This window comes from Ochotona princeps, chromosome 20 (genome assembly GCF_030435755.1).
Source record: "Ochotona princeps isolate mOchPri1 chromosome 20, mOchPri1.hap1, whole genome shotgun sequence".
NCBI classification, from domain to species: Eukaryota; Metazoa; Chordata; class Mammalia; order Lagomorpha; family Ochotonidae; genus Ochotona; species Ochotona princeps.
The window spans coordinates 16,126,052-16,146,000 of NC_080851.1; the positions used below are offsets into that span (position 1 = coordinate 16,126,052).

General features: G+C 45.7%; 1 protein-coding gene across 1 annotated transcript; it reads right to left on the reverse strand.

The window, feature by feature from the left end:
- Window positions 1-4,018: 4,018 nt before the first annotated feature.
- Window positions 4,019-19,140, reverse strand: BLVRA (biliverdin reductase A). Its single transcript, XM_012926129.2, has 7 exons — window positions 18,842-19,140; window positions 13,627-13,748; window positions 11,055-11,174; window positions 8,964-9,061; window positions 7,297-7,404; window positions 6,489-6,660; window positions 4,019-4,383 (listed from the first exon to the last, which is right to left on the reverse strand). The coding sequence occupies exons 1-7, from the start codon at window positions 18,989-18,991 to the stop codon at window positions 4,125-4,127; spliced, it is 1,029 nt and encodes a 342-aa protein (XP_012781583.2). The 5' UTR covers window positions 18,992-19,140; the 3' UTR covers window positions 4,019-4,124.
- Between the last annotated feature and the right edge of the window lie 809 nt (window positions 19,141-19,949).

Below are 19,949 nucleotides of genomic sequence, written 5' to 3' on the forward strand. Positions count from 1 at the left end.
CCGTGGTTAGGTAATTATGAATTAGTCTGAGTGTCATGTAATACAGAAGAAACCTGGGTCCCCAGAAAACAGGAAGTGGGACAGAATCTGCATCCTAAATGCAACAGCAGGCAACTTGCGGGTGGGTCCTGGGGCCTGTTTGAGGAGGAGAGCAGTACTTCTGTGCCAGGGAAGTGGTCTGAAGAAGTGATACTTCCTCTTGGGGGAGTGCAGGGCTGGTGTTTCATATGAGCCCGGCTCCTTTACTGCCCAATGACGAAGGCTGTTGTGGGTCCTGAGGCAGGTGTGGGTGTCAGGACGCCATGGGAAACTGCACTCCAGGCACTGTTCATTAAGGACACACTCATTAGGCTTCTACTAGGTGCTGGGCTCTGTTCTCATCACTGAAAAGGACAAAATCCCAGTGGTACGGACTTCCCATTCCAGGGAAGACACCAATCAGAATGGTATCAACTAAAAGGTATCAAATACATGGGAAGACCGATTCCTTTTTTAAAATGAAGACTTCATTTACCTTTACTTAAAAGGGCTACAGAGAGAGAGAAAGATAAACAAAGAGAGTTTCCATCTGTTGGTCCACTCTCAGCCAGAGCTGAGCTGATCTGAAGCCAGGAGCTAGGAGCTTCTTCTAGATCTCCCACATGGGTGCAGGGGCCCAAGGACTTGGGCCATTCTCCACTGCTTTCCCAGGCCTTTAGCAAGGAGCTACATCAGAAGTGTAGTAGCTGGGATTTGAACCAGCACCTATATGGTAGCACAGTTGGTATCGAGAAACAGGACAAAAAGTTTGTTTCCCAAAAGGTGAAGCTTTAGAAGATCAAATTATTTTGGAAAGAGGATCCAACAGTGCTGAATAGACGTGGCCAGGCCTCACCTTTGCACAGAGGACAGGACAACAAAGGGAGGACTGTGTTTTGGGGAGACACTCTAGGGGAGAGCTTTAGTAAGCAGTAACAGTGGATATTGGCACACCTCTTGGGAGACCCACAATCTAATGGGATTCCCTGCTCTGCCCCAATTCCACATTTGTGCTAATGCCCACCCTGGGAGGCAGCAAATGATGGCTCAGGACTCAGGCACCAGTCACCTGTGTGGAGAACCTGGATCAAGTTTCCAGCTCATAGCTTCAGTCTGGCCCAGTTTCAGCTGCTCTGGGCATTTGGAGAGAGAATGGGCAGACTCTCTGTTTTGGTTCCACTACCTTTCATATACATAAATAAAAATTGAAAAGTAACAAGTGAAAGTGACATGAGCTCTGGAGAGCATGGAGACTTGGAAAGCCAGCATAGAGAGAGGCGCAAAGCTCATGGCACCTCCTAGCCAGACTCTCCAACCCAGGATAGGTAGTTGATGCCCACATGACTGGTGAAAGACAGGCAGTAAAGCTCAGAAGCTTCAATGCATAATCCCTAGTATATCCGGCTCGCACACCAGCACTTACCCCATGAAACCTGGAGAAGGTGCGATCTGCAATCCACTGCTCCAGCTCTTTGTCTGCCAGTGCACCATCTGCTGTATAGCCTGCATTCACCTGTAGAACCTTGGTAAGGACCTTCATATTCCCCAGTACTGGGTCTGTGGCTGTTGGTGCTATACACCCCAGCCTCGCCCAGCCACCCTACAGGATGCAGCAAAAGTCTCAACCACATCCCATAGTTCCAGGGCCATGAGTATTGATGCTATAAGCCCCAACATCACCCATGCTCACCTGCTGGGACCTGACATGTCCCTTCCTTGTCCACAGCATCAGAAATGTGGCTACTGCCATAAAAAACCCAACTGTGATCGGCACTCAACTCTGGGGGCTGAGTGTATACTTTTGGAAGCCCATGTGCACTACAAAATCATGCCACTAAGTCCACTAACAGCTGCACTCTAGACAACTGTGGCACTGCTAGCCACTGCTGTGCTGACCACAGCTGAAGAAATGGCATAGAATCCACACTGCTGGGCTGATACAGAAGCAGAGACAAAGCAACTACCCAGCACACACCAGTGCAACACAGTGCTTATTAATACTGATATGCTGTTGTGAAATGTGTACATTCTGGGGAAGGTATTTGAAATAGAGGTAATTGAGATGCCTCCTAGGTTTTCCATGTTCTATATTGGAGTGTCTGCTCAAAGCCCAGCCTCTCTGCTTCTGATCCAACTTCCAGCTGGTATGCACCCTTGGAGGAAGCGAGTGGTTGAGTTCCTATCCCTTCTCAGTCTTTTGGCTAAGATCAAGTGTAGTTGAGTTCCTGCCATTAACTGGGAGGTCTGAGCTGAGTTCCCGGTTTCTGCTTTGGTCCTGGCCTGGCTGAGTCATTGCAGGAATTTATACAAGCAATCAATAGAATTCTCTCTTTTTTTTCTGTCTCTACTTCTCAAGCACAAATATTCTTCCCAAACAAGATCTATTCTATGTCACTAGTGTAAGAGGCAATTTCAGTATTTTGATGTCATGAACTCGGTTACCCCAGGTGGTAACAGCACTGTCTGCAGACAGGAAATGATGAGAAAATGAGCTGGCTCCTACACAGGTCAGTTAAACTAGCGTAAGACCCCTACAGCCAAGTGCAGCCTTCCCAGCCCCTCCCCTGGAGTAGAGAAGCAGTGAGTGGGAACCGTCTTCCTTTGTGCAAATACAGATTTCATCCACTGAGCCCTGGCGCTTTCCTTTTCAGCTGTCAGGCTCTACCAGCCTTCTTAGGCTCTTCTTCCTTCAGTGATTAGTTCTTTACCAGGCAACCTGACCACCCCCCATCCTGCCTGCTTACCAGACCTGTTTTGTTAATTGCTCCTAATGCACTCCCAGCTTAATCCGTTCCATCTTTAACCCACATTCACCCAAAAGTAGCTGACACAACAGGTCTTAACTTGAGGTACTTATATACCTCTGCCACCTTCTTCCCCTGAAGGCATGTGCTACAGGGTGCTGTGTCCATGCAGTCCACAGCAGGCTGCTTCTCTGAGTGCCCCTGCTACTCCCCCAGGCCACTGTGAGTTCCACTTGCTGAACTGTAAAATCTTTTGACTCCAAAAGTTCATTCCTAGAACTTTCTTCCTACCCTTCTGACTCAAAGTTGAGGTTATCTGAGATCTAGTCCAGACAACCCACTTCACCTGGCAATTTTAGTCCTCTAAAAATCTAAAAAGCATATCCCCTTCTGATAATAAGGATCCATCCTCTCTGAAGTCTAGGGGTCCATAACTTCATTGCTGAGCTGCTCTCTGCCCATGGCAGCACAGACAAGACAGACCAGCCAGGCAGGCTGAGTGGAATGTGGGTCAGTCTTGATTAACCTCTGGAATGATGCATAGAACGGCGGGGAGATCCTGGGCTCTGGCTTTTCTTCTCTGGCTGCAGTTCCCCATGGGACACAGCTGGGCACTATTAGGAAAGCATGTTCACACAGATAGAAAAATGCATCAGGACAGGAAGGGGAAGTGTCTGCTTTTCCCCAGGTTTCCTGTGCCCTCAGCACAAGGCTTTGACAGGTGCACAGCCTTTTTCAGACATGCTCCCTTCCCTGTGCCTGCATCTTCAGCTGGGGCCAGCCCTCCTCCCTGACCCCTCCCAGTGCTGGTCCCTGTCCTTGACACTTCTCCAGGTCAATAGGCACCTCTCTATCATAGGGAATCTGCCACCTCAAATGATTGATGCACATGCCTCGTTCTCTTCAAATACTAAGAGTAAGGACTGAGCCTACATTTTATTAATTTTTACAATTTCTAGCGCCTTGTCTGGTCACCCATTGAAAATATTTTTTGGGAAAAATAACATTCTTTCAAACAAGGAAGTGGTTTCAGGCCAGTGTGCTGTGGTGGCTTGCAGCACGGACAGGGTGTAAAGCCACTTCTGCTTTTCACCACCTGGATGACTTCAGGCAAGATTTTGGTGCACATTAATACAAACAGGCCTTGGAACATCCATCGCACAGGGTTCCTGAGAAGAAGCCAGTGAAATCAGACACATGATGTACGACCCCAACCCCAAATACCATTCCCAACACAGCTCACAACCAAAAACTCCTCCAGTTCACCCAACGTGTTTAATTGTCAGAATAGACATGAGGGTCCACTGGGGACACATGTACAGTTCTGGTTCCAGAGAGGCCTGCTAGTATAGCTCTCTGCTCTCACTTCCTCTGGTGGCAGGATTTCTGGATTTCTTCTGCCAGTCCCAGGCAATGTAGGATGCGTTTCTTTTCAGCAGCCAGTTCCGTCTCAGAGATCTGGCCCAGGAGTTTCTGGACAAATATGTTTTGATCGTTCAGGAAAATGTTCTTATTGACTCCTACATGTGGCACATTCTCCAGGGATCCCGATTTGAAGTGGAAGCTTATATGTCTGTTTCGTTTTAAACCAGGCGCCTTCTCTTCGATCCAGGACAGCGGGCTGCAAAGTTAGAAGCATCACAGTGTGAGAGGTCATGTAGGGCCATGGATGGGTGCTTAGAGGCATCTGACCTCCTGGTCACAGGTCTTCTCCCAGCTGTAAGCCAGTGCAGTAGTTGGGGTGTTAACTTCGTCTCCACTAGCTTCCCAAAGGCCAGGAGTAATGGGATTTCCCGTGTTACTGCCAACCAATCCTTTATTTAGTTTTGCTGTCAAGCATGGAGTTTCACTCAGTGAGTTTGTGTAAACACTAGCCTGTTAATCAGGAGATGTTACTCTGACTCTTAGGGATTCCTCTAGGAGATCCAGATGTGGACAACACACAATTCAGGCACTGAGCAAGACTCCATGCAATCTGTCATTTATATGTAACGTACAGGTTAAGACAGAAAGAATTCTTAGTTTTCTCATTACATTCTCAAAGAACTCCATGAACGCAAACACACGCCAGGGAATACCCTCTCCTGGTTAGCAAAGGAGTTACACTTCCATTCCTAGCTTTCCCTTTAGGCTCATGTCAACACCACAAAAATCTAGAATTCAAATAGACACCACAATCTCTCCTTTATCTGGAGATAATTTCTGTGTTGGTAGCATATAAGAGCTGTCTTATATGTTTATAGAAAACAGAGAAACCTCCTCTTCTATAGATTTTAAAACAAAGTAAATAGCTTCATTGAGTATTCTGGAAATAAAAAACATATAAAATCTGCCCTTTAGGGCCCAGTGCGGTAGCCTAGTAACTAAAGTTCTCGTCTTGCATGCCCTGGGATCCCATAAGGGCGCCGGTTCTAATCCCGGCAACCCTACCTCCCATCCAGCTCCCTGCTTGTGGTCTGGAAAAATAGTCAAGTATAGCCTAAAACCTTGGGACCCTGGACCCATGTGGGAGACCCGGAGGAGGCTCCGGGCTCCTGACTTCAGATTGGCTTTGCTCAGCTCTGGCCGTTACGGCCACTTCAGGAGTGAATCCTCAGGTGGAAGATCTTCATCTCTATTTCTCCTCCTCTCTGTATATCTGACTTTCCAATAAAAATAAAATAAACCTTTAAAAAAAAACTCTGCCCTTTAAAATATTCCTAAGAATTCCATACATTTAATTAAGGATTTATATGGAAAAAATCCATAAATTCTCCTACTAAAATCAAAGTATCTTTAGTTTAATGCAGTCATTTCTAGTATTTCTCTATGTGTATATGGTCGGGTTCCTTGTAAGACCACAGATTGTGCACCACATCCATAGCCCTGTGACTCTGCTCCAATTTACTAGGTTGTTGGGTGACCAGAATAACAATCAATGTGCCATAAGACAATGGGTGCAATGACAAGCCCTAGAAAGATACAGACTTTTCACTGAAATAGAATTGGGCTGTGATAAGCTTTGGAAAAAAGAGCCTACAAACCCCAGAGAGTCCTCTGCACCACCAGATGCCAGAGCCACCTTCCCAGGAGGATATGGCGTTTCCTGCCACACGGTTACTTCCTGCAGCCTACAAACCAAGCAGGGACCAACCAGCTGTGGAAAGCTGTATGTCAGCAAGGCCTCTGGGCTGAAGCCAATGAAATGACTCACTTAAGTGAGCTTAATACTCACCTCAAATAAACCACATTCAGATCAAGCGTAGAATCCTAGACACAGCTGTTAGACTGGTAAATCAGCTAATCAACCTATCAACTAAAACTTTCTGCTTATGATTCAAAATTTTTAAAAGAATGAATTATTGTTACCAACAAAAAGTTGGTCTAACTTTATCCAAAAAATTAATTCCAAAGTCTAGTTTGAAAGCTCACAGCACAGCCCTGCCAATGTTGTGGAAGGTGGTGCAAAAATGAGTTTTACTGAGACTTATTCACTGCTTCATGATGATACCAGATTGAAATAGATTTGAGGTATTCCAAGCAGTGCAATCAACCTAAGCTAATGGGCTGATGCTTGTCTTTATCTCACAGGGTTGTTGAGATAAAGTGAGTCGACGTAACTGGAATCCCAGACCTCTGTGTATAGAAGCACACGACTCCTGTGGAGTGGGCAGCAAGAGTATAGCCCCTCCACCAGAACCCTCCTAGTCACAGGGGACAGACTTCTATGTGTCTCTCGCCACTTACCGCTGACTCTTGGTCTCCAGGTGCACAGTCATCTTCATGTGCTTGTCTTCCTTCTGCTCTTCCAAAGTGGCAGACACAAGGGAAAGCTCCCCAAAGAGGGACACCAGCCAGGTGAGGCGAGAGATGCCACTGAATGAGGGGAAGCCAAACTGCTCTTCTTCCAAGGGGCCAGCTGTGGAGAATGACAGGTGCCATGGGTTCTGGGCAAGCAGCACTGCTGGACGCCAGTAGGAACTAGGGGAGATGCAGGATCGAAACAACAGGCCCATGACCTTGGCAGTGAGGCCTTCCCTTATGGGGTGCAGGTGCGAGACGGTAAATGACACTGATGGAAACTCAGCTGGCCAAATTCAAAGTCTTTTTCCTTTTGTGTTAAATTCAGTTTTGCCAAGAGGTAAATACAGTCCATCCAAGCAAAGGGAATAACAAAACAGTTCCCAGGCTTCTAATATATTCAGTACATGCAAATACACAGACAAATACATACAGACATTGAACATGTGCAGAAATCATCTCCGGCTAGTTAACACTTCAGGATAGAAAATTCTGCCTACAGTGCCGGGGCAAAAACATGAATATGATTGCCATCTCTCACACATTTTGTACCCAAGGCCCACTAAGTAGTTAAAACACTGGAATAAAGAAAAAAGGCAATTTTTATAGTTCAGACAAGCATGGGAAAAGTAAACTGGCTCTGAGTCAGAAACTCATTGGCAAAATGAATGCAAGCTCACATCCTAGAAGGCTAGGAAAGAACCCAGCTGGCCTTCTCACCTCCCCCAGGACTGTGATCTGGCCTAAACCTGACCTGTGAAGAGAAGCGAGCCTTCCAGCAGCTCTTTCCCCATCACTTCTTTCTTCAGGAATGCAAATTCCTCCATCAGGAGTTCAATATGCTCCTCATGCAAGACTTTTCCTGCCGTAATTAAAAAAAGAATTAAAAAGAGGCTCATCATCGCCAGGGTACAGTTGGGTTGTATCACCTAGAGTGAGTCTACAACTGTTTCTCTGCATGCTTTGCAGTCTCCCTTGTGAGATCTGGACGTCTGCAAAATCAGCCATGGCTCTTCAGTCCTGACCAGGATTTGCATGTTGTACACTTGCCAGTCAGCATGATTAGAAACTTGAGTGCCCATCCAGCTTCTTCTAGAGCTAGTTTTTGTCTGAGCTTACAAGTATAATTTCCTGTTACAAAAGCTTTTTGCTGTAACTCCTGCACGTAGAGTCTGTAACTCCCGCTCAGATCTTAAGCAACACTGCGCTTTGCTATGCTACACTCATCTCTGCTGTCAGACACCCCCATTCTGGCACCCAAGGTAGACTCCACTTCCTGCCAGCAATCTAACTTGCGTGACAAACAAGTCAGACCTTCGGACAGACCCCTGAAAGCCCAGAATTCCAGATGTGTGTTCCACTTTTGCATTTTCCTCCTGACGAAGAAGCTGAAAATCCAAAGTTTTTATGTCAGTCACTTTATCTTGTGCTTGCCAGGGGAATGGGTTATACCAGACTTCACTGCTACAGCCTTGTATTTCTACCCACATCCACGTGCCTCTTCTGGGCTTTGGGCTTTCTGGGGTGCTGTAAGCTCCCAAGTGCTTTCTGAGTATTCACAAGGGCGATTTGGACTGTATACCAAGTCAGGATTCCTATGAGGAAGGGAGTCCGGGGAAGGCTTGTTCTGCCCTCTTGATGGCCTTGCTCTCAAATCACCTGTAACTTTGCCATCCAAAATAATGCAACATTTAGGGATGCCAAGCTGGAAAGATTATTATTTCCTTGATTGCAGGTAAATGCTGGAGTAACCTTTAAGTTACATGATACATACATACATATGCATATGTGTGTATATATATATATATACACACAAATATATATATATATATAAGCAGAGATAAGGTTATTGAGAAAGGTCCGAATTTACTGTTCTACCACACACGGAGTAGCACAGGGTTGTCACCAGAAACCAAAACATTTAGCCACTTGTTCTGTGCTTTCCAAATTGCAAAACTGTGAGCTAAGTAAGTTTCTCTTCCTTATAAATTACTCAGTATTGGGAGTGCTGTTACAGCAACAGAAAATGGACTTAACAACTACGGCCAAGAGCTTCTAGAACTAAGTGTAAGTGCTTAATTAATGGGTACTCAGCAGTTTCCAAGTTCCTGCTATACACGATATCTTTAAAAAATAATTGTTCTTTTAGACAAGCAATAGGAAGTTACAGAATAGGCATATAAGACAGTTCCCCTAATTTCTCCATCAGCAATATAAGTGTCACACGCATAAGATCAAAATAAAGGCGTGGCATTGTGCAAATGGGAGCTACTTCCTGATTTTCATTAAAGACAGGCATAAACCTCACCTGAAAGTGATCAAATTCCCATCCACGCTTCTGCTCTCCCCAGACCTCCCCAGATGTGTGTGCCCACCATGAAACTCTAGAAAGAGGCCTGGGTCTGTACAGGCGTATGTCACCTTTCTGCTCAGCCAGCCCCCACAGCTCCTGAGCGGCTGCCAGAGACAGCACCATGGGGTATTCCACAAGGACATGCTTGCCAGCATTCAGGAACTTCCTTCAGGAAAAGAGAAAGATACAGGGAAAAGCACTTCAGAGACACACCCCTGAGATGCTCAGCACAGCAAAGAGCAGGTCATTACAGATGCACTCAAACAGTCCCCTTGTACAAATCTATCATGGATGGGGTGCAGTACTAACGGAGGATGCGCAGGACCTCCCCAGACTAAACACAATCATGGACATAAGCCCCTACTATGCGGGGACAGAATGACTTTCTACCTAGGTATTAATTTGAACATTTCTCTCTTCTTTTTTTTAAATGAAGTACTATTTAACAGTTACTCTGGAAAATAAATATATACACACTAGCAAGTAAATTACCTGTCACCACATGACAACTAGGAAGATGATAAAACCAGTGCTGCCTCGCTCTGCTGGATCCCATTGAAATGATGCCCCGCGTGGCTCCTGACCTGGATCCTGCAGGGGTAGCTGCTTTCCAGGCGACATGTGATAGGAGTGGTTCATATGGAGTTCATATGGGGACTTGCACATTTTGTGGGGCTTTTTTTTTTAAGCTGAGTTCTAATTTTTTATTTTTATGTTTTTGGTATATCCTTTCTCTTTTTTGCTGCATGAGTTTATTTTTTTGAAGATTTATTTTTATTGCAAAGTCAGATATACAGAGAGGAGAGGAGACAGAGAGAAAGATCTTTCATCCGATGATTCACTCCCCAAGTGAGCGCAATGGCCAATGCTATGCCAATCTGAAGCCAGGATCCAGGAACTTCTTCCAGGTCTCCCACACGGATGCAGGGTCCCAAGGCTTTGGGCCATCCTCGACTGCTTTCCCAGGCCACAATCAGGGAGCTGGATGGGAAGTGAAGCTGCTGGGATTAGAACCGGCGCCCATATAGGATCCCAGCGCATTCAAGGCTAGGACTTTAGCCGCTAGGCCACGCCGCCGGGCCCTTTGTGGGGCTTTGTCCATGCACAAAGTTCACCAGAGGAACAGGGTTAGACGGTGAAAGGGAACCAGGACAGAGAAGTGGCTGGATGCCTGACTGTGAAGGCCCTTGGAGCATCAAGCTCAGGAGTGAGGGCTGCATTCCCTAGATGCCAGCATTGAAGCATCCACATGCATGGCTGCATGGGCACTTTGTAGAAGAAATGCACTCTGGTGCCAGAGAAGATTAAGAAGACCCAAAAAAGGAGTTCTCGTCCACTGCAGATGGAGACGGACACAGGGGGCAGCTTGTCCCTGGACAGCCACGTGACGCTAGCTGAGCTGTGGAGCTGTGATTCATGGGGTAGCTGGCACCGCCCAGTGAGCTTCCAGGTCCCACCTGGGGCTCCTGCGACTAGGGTTGGACTCAAGAAATGTTTGAAGGGGTCTAGCCTTTTCCTTCAAGGTGGGGAGGGCAGCATTTCTTTCTCTCTCTTTTTTTTAATTATATTGCATTATGTGACACAGTTACATAGGCCCTGGGAATCCCCCAACCCCTCCCCGTAACCTCCCCACATGGTGGATTCCTCCACCTTGTTGCTGTATTACCTTTCAAATTCAGTCAAGATTCTTTCATTGCAAGAGTATACCAAGCATAGAGCATTTCGTTCCTCCTGCTCTAAAGTCAGTCCTTCTCTTGGAGGACCTTGCTATACCACTAGTCACTTATGGCAAACATGCTACACAATAAAGGAACTCTGTAGATATTCCATGACACTGAAAATGAGAAATATAAACTGCTGGATACTGCTCCCAAGAGTGTTCTGACTGCATGGCCTCAGCTGCACAGTCAGAAGAGGAAGGCAAGCACTGTTCAAAACAATCTCAATGGCATTTCTTGAACAAAGAAGTAAAACATTTTGAATATTTTACCTACAGTGGACTAAGTACTACTTTTGCTGGCCATTTTTTTAAAACATTTCTGCACTTCTAGAGGTCACGGAACAGTCATGATTCCCCCATTGACCGTGAAGACCCTTAGTGGCACTGCAGCTTGCTCATTCTCTTAGTCCTGCCTCACCGTGCAAGGCACTGAACCCACCTGATGTAGTCCTCATGGCTGGAGCTTTCACTGCAGATAAAGGCAGCCTCAACATCCTCACTGGAAAGAGCGTCCTCCAAGGAAATCTGCGGGACCCCGCTGATGTGCCCGAGCTCTCGTCTGTTTCAGAGCAACAGAGAAATGGAACTCGAAGGTGGATCGGATGCTGTCTCAGGTAATATGAGAATCATCCTTCTCCCTACCCTCCCCGCAGTCATCTAGTGAGCAGCTTTTGGATGTGATGAAAGTAATGTCTTCCCTCCCACTTCCGCAGCATTTTCCATTATAAAGTAAGAAAATAAGCCACAGGGCTGCAGTCAAGCGACTTAGCCTCAAATGACCTCATCACTTGAGGCTCATCACTGACAGTGTATAGGACCCAGCTTGCACTGTGTAGGTTAAGCTACCCTCCGAACTCCCAGCATCCCATATGGGTCATGTGCCATGGAAAAGCGGGATAGGATGGCCTGATGCTTAGCCCTGGATAGAGTTAAGAGCCCCTGGCTTTGAAATGGCCCATCCTGGACTGTTTATGACCATATGAGGAGTGAACCAGTAGATGAAAGACCTCTCTCTTCTTCTCCCTACCTCCACTCTATAACTGACTTTCCAATAAATAAGATCTTGTTTAAAAATTTAAAGTGTGATATCCTTTCATCTCATAAGATGAGATGTTTATTGTTAGTTCCAAACATTGATTATGATTATCAAACTTAATCTAAATCTAACACACTAACATCTTGGAGGTTCTAACTGCCTCTGACTTTAAGCTCCTTTATACACTTCATGACCTAGTGATGGTCAGGTACAAGGCTGGTGTTACCGCCTCCTTTTAGTGGAATGACGGAAGTCCGGGTGGGTCATGTGGAGGAAGTATGTGAGGAAGCAGTTTGAGCAATGGAAGGGGCGCAGCGAAATACCATGTGGGAGCTGGCCACCTTCTCACACTGCCTGGGGAGTTTAGAGTCCACCCTCTGTCAATGTTGGCAGCCAGCTGGCATAGGACTCACACTTAAGGGCAAAAGAGAGGTGTCATTTTAGCCTGGAACTCAAGGGTTGTGCTTGATCCAAACGGAGTACAAAAGAGACTTCGGTGCTAGCTAATGGTAATTTTGATCTCCAATTTGTGTGCACTTCCCTTGCCATCTCATAGGGAGGGAGGAGAACCTTGGTCAAGAGAAGATTCCAGCACTTCTGGTTATCTATACTCTTTCAAAGCCTCCTTCAAATACTAAAGACAGGCCAGGTTTTGAGATAAGCAGAGTGGAAGAAAATGGTGCCATGAACTAAAATATGAAAAACCAGCCACATAGACTGTCACAGTAATTACTCATGCTCTATATAAAGATTTAACTGATATTTGCAAAGTACTACGCAATAGAGACAGGCCTAAATCACTTCACTGTGTCCATCCTCAACACAATGTCTTGCAACCTAGTTACCAAGGAATATCAATAAATCGTGTTACACAAGATGATTTTGGTAAGTGACAGATTGTATGCCTGTGTGGGAGTGGAGGAAATATGTGAAGTTAGTGCTGGCAAAAGGAAACAAGATTGTAATTTTGGTTTTGACTGAGTTTTAGGAGATGAATAAATTCTTAAAAGTGGGGCTCACAATTACTAATGGGAAAAAATAGCGTTTAAAAGATGATCTTGGAATCAAAAGGACTTGCGCTCACAGCTGCTTTCCTGCTGTGTGGCCTCAGGCAAATGACTAAATTCTGCATCACAATTCCTTACTTGTAAATCAGGACTGGTAATAACCCTTAGAGTGATACAGCATGTACGTGCAGGAATCTTTCACTGGCGCACACCCGAAGTCTTCTTTCAGGTCAAATCTATCATGTGTTGGTTGGGCCCTTTCTGTAACCAACAGATCACAGCTCATCCTCTCTGCTTTTTCTTTTTTAAAAGACTTATGTATGTATGTATGTATGTATGTATTTTAAGGTATTCATCAATAGATTCTCGGGATCACAGCAAATGCGTAATTACCACATCGCAATTCCTAACAATTCTCGTGTTATTAAGACATTAATATAGAACATCTATGTTTAAGAATGATATACTAGTACAGTTTTAATGATCTGTGATTATTTTAAAATTTCCCCTATATGTTTAGTTATTTCCAAGGCAGAAAAAAAGAAAGGGACAGAGAAATAAATGGAGATCTTCCTTCTGCTGGTTCACTCCCCAAACGGCCTCAACAGCCAGGGCTGGGCCAGGCCAAAGTTAGGATCCAGAAACTCCCAAGTACTTTGACTGTCACAGAGTATGCTGAGCAGCCAGGACTACTCAGCACTTGGCAGTCGGCAGCTAAACCCACCATCCCACAAAGCTAGCCCGTGGCAGTCACCAGCCCTTCCAGCCTAGCCTAGGCTGCCCCCAGCCACCTATCCCAGCAAGCCCAGCAGTGGTCAGTTCCCAGACCAGTCCAAACTTGAGATCCTGTGGGAATGACCCTAAACCCAGTTCTCTGGCTAGGCCTGAGAAATCTCCACTTAGTCCTGTGGCTTTATCTCTCATTGGGGTTTCCCATGAATTACGAAGCACAAGGTGAGTCAAGCCACCTGGACACGAAGCCAATCAAGTTCAGGCAGGCAGAGGAAAGGTCTGGATTCAGTAAGTCCCGTATCCGCACAGAGCCAGCTCTGCCAACACCAACCACCACCACGCCAAACTTCCTCTGTGGCTGAAACAGAAGGGACCAAGGTGAGGTTTAAAAACAGTCCAGGCACCTCGCAGAGAGCGCCGAACAAGGAGCAGTTAGAATCCTGAGAAGCAGAAGGAGACAGCAGCAACTCAGGACACACAGGAAGTTACAGATTGGATGGGTGGGGTAAGACACTTCTGAAGTGACAAGTCAGCTCCACTCACAGCATGCTCCTGCAGGAGCTCTGACTGTGCCACGAGAACCTTCCAAGCCCCCACCATTTGGCTCTCTCCTGCCACCTCTTCAGTGGTGAAGGCAGTTTTTTCTCAAAGCCACATGCAGCCCAAAGAGGTACCTTGGCTGATGACAGGCGAATATGAGACAGTTGGGTGTCATCTAGCAGACCTAATTGTTTAGTGTGACGTTGGCCGACAGGGACAAATACACAAACCAAGATCTGCCCCCTTACTACACAGACCAGGACTCAGATGAACCAAGTCCTCCTTACGGCCTTCTGAGTTCCAACTAACTTCACCCCCTTGCCACAGGGACACCTTACATATCACATAAGCACAATGCTAGAGGCTGAATGCGAATTGTATGACAGTGAAAAATCAAGTCAACTTTTTAAAGTTATGCAACAACTCAGTCTAATCCAAACTGTTGAACATGATCTCTATGTGTCCCTCAAATCCAGTTTTGCCTTGGTGTCAGCAGGTGTAAACCACAAATGTGCTCTCCATCCAGCCCTTCCTCCACCTCTGCTACCCATGGATTCTGCCCCCGCTCCTGCAACCCACTGCTCTGCTCTTGGCCCAGCATTTCCTCCTAGTGTTTGGCAATTTTCTAAATGTCTGTTATTGATCTCTCACTTAATTCCATGGTGTTCATCGAACATTCTTTAGATGATTTGAATCCTTTTAAATGTGTTGAGAAATGTTTTGTGATCCAGAATATCACCTGTTTGGCAAGTGTTCTAGGCACATGGAAAAGAAGCGGCATGATGCTGTTGTGGGGAGAAGGGTTCTACAAGTCCACTTGGTTGGCGGTGCTGTTCAGGGCTTCTGTATCCTTGCTGAATCTGTCTACTTGCTCTATAAATTATTGACAGGTGGTAAAATCTCTAAACATGATGATAGTTTTGCATACTTCTTTCTTCAGCTCTATCAGGTTTTTTTTTTTTTACTGTATTTTGAGTCTACTGTTAGGCATGCATCTGGTGAAGATGATTATGACTTCATAATTACTTGATGTCTATCATTTGGAAATGATGGTTGCTATTCCCACTAATATTCTTTTCCCTGTAATTTATTTCACCTGGTATTAACAATCCATTTCCAACAGTGTTGGCATAATTTTTTCTCACCTTTCACTTTTAACATTAATATGCTTTTATATCTCAAGTAGGTTTCTTGTCAGTAGCATATAGTTAGGCCCTGCTCTTTCATTCAGCATAATAACTTGCACCTTTTATTTGAAGGGTTTAGATAATTTGTATTATGATTGTTGATATTCCTATATTTTAATACAAATCTTGCTATCTGTCAAATCTGTTCTTTCCTATTCCATTTCTGCGCTCTTGAGTTAAAGAAGTATTTCTTAGGCTTTTATTTCATTTGCTGGATGTTTGTTATAACTCCTTTAGGAACTATTTTGAGACGTTTTACTATACATACTTACTTCTCACAATCTAAGGTAATATTATACCACTTCACATGTAAGACCCTTACAGCAGTGCACTCTCATTTTCTCTCAGCTCAACTCTTCACTGTTGTTACACAACTGACTTCTGCATTTGCTAGAAACCTCACAAGACACTGGTCAGGGTCCAGTGTGGAAAACAAAAACCATTCTATGACAGTCATGAATGTCATTTGGCAGTGGGAACATGTTCTGAGAAATGCTTTGTTAGGCAATTCTGTCATTGCGTAGACAACACAGAAAACTAGACATGCTGCCTACCAATATGGTAAAGACACTGTCAGCTTCACAGCCACCACAACCGAGACAACGTGTGATTGTATCCTAAGTAGATAGAATTTTCAGACAGGACACTCAAGGCTGATATGACCCCGGAAGACACTGGGAAAACAGAGCCACAGAAGCCCCCATGGGCCATCTTCCTGCGAGCTTGTCCAGAAGCCATGTGTCCAGAGAGCATCTACAGCCTCTGCTTGGCCTCCAGAGTTTGAGTGCCCATTCACTGCTGTGAAACCACACGTGGGCCTTGGCTCACACACTGGCTGGAACTGGCCCCAGGAATAATTCTTACTTCAGCCATTCCAGTGTCCCCAGAGTGCCTCTAACAGACTGACTTTACAACCAATAGAAGACCCTGGAGCAAATGCTAATCCAGGCTTTTCTTCCATCAGGCAATGTTTACCCAAGAAACAGCATGGACTTTAACCCAAGACATCCCATTTGGATTGCAAGTCTTGTTTTTAATACCTTAAGGTATTCATTCTCCAAGTGCCTGAAATAAACAGGGCTAGGCTGGGAGCCGGAAACTATCTCCTGCATGGGTGTCAGGAACCCAATCTCAACCCTCATCCCTCACTGTTAAAGTTCCCATGACCACCTTTAGGCCAGCACATTCCAACATCTTGAGGTATGGGCCCTTTCCTCTAAGCTCCAGTCCCAAGAAGAAATGTAAACTACGCAGTTCCATCTGGATGCCTCACCCAGACTTTGATCTTCATGCTTTGCTGAACTCCAACCATCCATCCCACTTGACCTGCTGCCCTCTGAATTCTGAGCAAAGGCCAGTAGATCCACAAATCCTATCAGGTACCCTACTTGAAATGCTTGGAATCTCAGGCCAGAGTCCTGCATTTCATAAACATCCTCTGAGATCAGCATGCTAGTTGTAGCTGAAGACCCTCTGTATCCACCCCTTCGGCCACAGAAAATTTTCTTTTTGTCATTCTGCCCTCTGATTTTCTTGCTTCCCCATTCATAGCCGTCCCAGACTCCAGCTGCACCTCAAGATTACTCAACAGTCCCTGGATCCTCCTGCCATTCTGTCAACTGACATTTAATGAGGACAAATTATCTGTGAGATTTCGGGCCAGCAAAAGCAGAGGAGAAACATCAACGGGCAAGAGACAACAGCAATGGAGTTTCGTAGGCGACAGGATTTCACAGGAAGGAAGCATCACATTTCTGGATGGGGGCTCAGAGGACACTTTTCATTCAGCACAAACAGCACACAAACTGGTCGGACATGATGGACTGGCTATACATGAGAAACAGGGTGGTCAAGGATTCAGAAACAGCAGGGCTTAGATCCGCATTCCCTACCCCATCGCTGTTTCACAGAACCATCTGTTTCACACTTACTTCCCTCCCCTACAAGACAGGAGTGATCACAGTATCCTGCTTGTAGGCTTTTGTTAGGATTTAATGGATATGCTTTCTGGTTTTAGTGAACAGCAAACCGAATCTATGCCTTGAAAACTTAGTGCTGAGTGAAAAAATAAGAAAGAGACTTTTAATATATGGGCATAGGTGAGTACCCCAATGTAGTGGATAGAGTGAGATATCCCTCAAGGAAACACAAACTCTAAAGAAGTGACTTAAGGAAGAGTCTGAGAATAGGTGACCAGAAAGACAGGCAGGGGCTAGGGATATCAAAGGGAAAGTTCAAGTGTCAGGAGTGTCAAAAGCTTTCAGGAAAAGGTTTCCACCAAATCTGATGGTGTAGATCCCATAGCAATCTTTTTCAGATGTGCAGCAGTAACAACCATGGGATGGGTCATGGAAGGGAAGGAGGGGTTGGCATTGTGCTGTAGAGCAAGTAGTCTCGGCTTGTGATCCCAGTCTCCCATGTGTGCAGCACTCCAAGTCCTGGCTGCTCCACTCTTCATTAAGTTCCAGCCTAATGGTTTGGGAAAGCAGCAGAAAATGGCCAAAGTGTTTGGGTCAAAGTGCTATTCACAAGGGAGGCCCAGACAGAACTCCTGGTTCATGCTTCAATCTGGCATAGCATTGGCTATTGCAGGCATTTGGGGAAGCAAACCAGCAGATAGATTTCTCTCTCATCTCTCTCTCTCTCTCAATGCTGAAAATATATAAATAATAATACTAACAAGCTACACAGAGCTACTTCTTTCTTTCACGGAAAGGAAATGATGAAGTGTGTAGCCCTATTGCTGCTGGAAGACATCCTATAGTCACAGGAGGAATTGTTTTCTGGGTACAACTCAACACTTGGATTGAGCTCACATCATAACAATATTCAGGTCCTTGAGATAACTAAATCAGCCAACCCTGAGGCCTGCTCTTGATCAAGACTCGACTCACAGCCCTTTCCACTAATGAAGATTCCTTCTACTGTGATGAGATATGAAAGCCAAATGGAAAGGGTAGCCTTCAGAGCAATGACAATATTTTCACGTTTCTCTGTGAAGCAGAGAGTGATCCAGATGCTATGAATGAGGAGGGAGAGAAGTACTGAGTCTAGGGAGAAAGATGAGGACTGGATCTGTTTGTTTAAGGCAAGGAGACGGAATGTCTTGGGATACACAGAAGGCCTTGCTGGCACTGCTGGGGACCCAGAGGACAGTTTCGACACCCCTGCCTTCAGACACACCCAACACCATCACCCTGTGAGGACAGTCTCTGGGTTTGTTGCAGTGGAACCACAGAACAAGGGGAAAGAGTCGCAGGCCTCAGCCCAACAGCAGTTGAAGAGATGAATATCAAGGGATAGGCTAGACTTGGGAAACCATGAAAGCAGGAAGGAGCAGATGGATAGATAAATCAAGAAGAGAAAATCAATGGATGAAGAAAGGGGACATCCCTTGGATAAAAGACCAGAAAGTGAGAGCAAGAAAGAGACAACGCAAAGAAAGGTCCTGTAAACAGACCAAAGCGTGCCCTCCCAGCAACCTCCCCACCCTCAGATTAGCTGCAGTGGCTAAGCTCAAATCTAACTGAAATAGGCTGGACACAGATAACAACTCAGGAGGGCCCTACTCTCACTCTATCACCCAGGGACATACACACATTGGTAGTTGGAGCGGAAGTGTTTTCAAATTGGTGCTGATGTTTCTGGAAGCTCTGTTCAGAGAAGAGAAATGAGACACACAGCAAGAATAGCATCACCAAAGTTGGTCTTTGCAAACACTTACCTCTGCCTCCATCTTGATCTCTTTCTTCAGTGGCTGTGAAGACAAAAACAGAAGTTCAGAACTCTGGTGACACCTGCCAGAAAGGCCGTACAAACACCCCCTACTCAATCTCACTTCCTTCCCCACTGCATCCTGTCCCATCAATCCCATCTTTGACAAAGGCCTTTACCATCTCATGCCCTCCAGTTAGGGGACCCAGGGTGTTAGTTTCTACTCTGGAGCTCATGGTGACCAACTTCTCAGGGGCATCCCCCAGCAATGATTCTGAGATAAGGGCACTTCCATGGCTCTGGACAATTAGAATTAAGGAATGAGGGAAGGAATGAGGAGAAAAGGGGAAACAGGAGAGGGAAGGAAAAGAAGAGACAGTACAGCATAACAGTGATAACAAGCTTTAACCTACATCTGGGGCGGCTTGTTGGGAATGTGGATTTCAGGCCTTTTCCCCCAAGCTCTGACCCAAAAGGCTCACGGCACACTATGATTCTGCACTTGGGTCAGGCATCCAGCAGCTAATGGAGCCACATGTGTAGAAATCCTAGGAATATGAGTAGAATAGAAGGGTCGAGACAATGACCATTTTTATTCATTTCTCCAAGCTGCTAGAAGAGTCACTTGATTTTAACAAGGACTGGGTGGGCGAGGGCAGGACAAGTGGATAATCCTCAGAGGTGGTGGGGAGGGAGCAACATGGACCCTCCAATTCCTCATCGTGGGAGACAGAGGATGGGTGGTAGGCTTCCAAGAAGGCTGCGCCAAGGACTGCTCCTCCGAGAAGGGTAGGCTGAGGCAGCACCTGTCCTGGGATGAGCCATGCAGGCTCTTGCTTGTTTTAGTTAAACATAGGAAAGACAACCAGGAATAATAGCAGATATCACTCCCATTTTAAAATCCCTGGACTCTTAGCAACCCTAAGATTACTGGAGGAAACAATCTCGAGCTGTCCTCTGAGCTTAGTGTTGGAAATAACCCACTCCCTCTTCCCTGATCTCTTCCCATCCTTCCTTCCTGCTATGAGAGCAGGGTCTAGTGACCCAATGTGGTCAGCACATGTGCTGTCTCTACTGCTGCCATGCGGAGTTCTATCACGACTCCTGACACAGAACAG

Excerpts from the sequence above, each read along its gene's own strand:
- BLVRA (XM_012926129.2), bottom strand. The coding sequence starts at position 18,991 with ATGGGATTGATGGGACAGGATGCAGTGGGGAAGGAAGTGAGATTGAGT. Across the intron at positions 11,175-13,626 it reads TTGATTGGCTTCGTGTCCAG|ACGAGAGCTCGGGCACATCA; the intron begins GTGGCTTGACTC and ends GCTCTGAAACAG. Across the intron at positions 4,384-6,488 it reads CTGGAGACCAAGAGTCAGCG|CCCGCTGTCCTGGATCGAAG; the intron begins GTAAGTGGCGAG and ends CTAACTTTGCAG.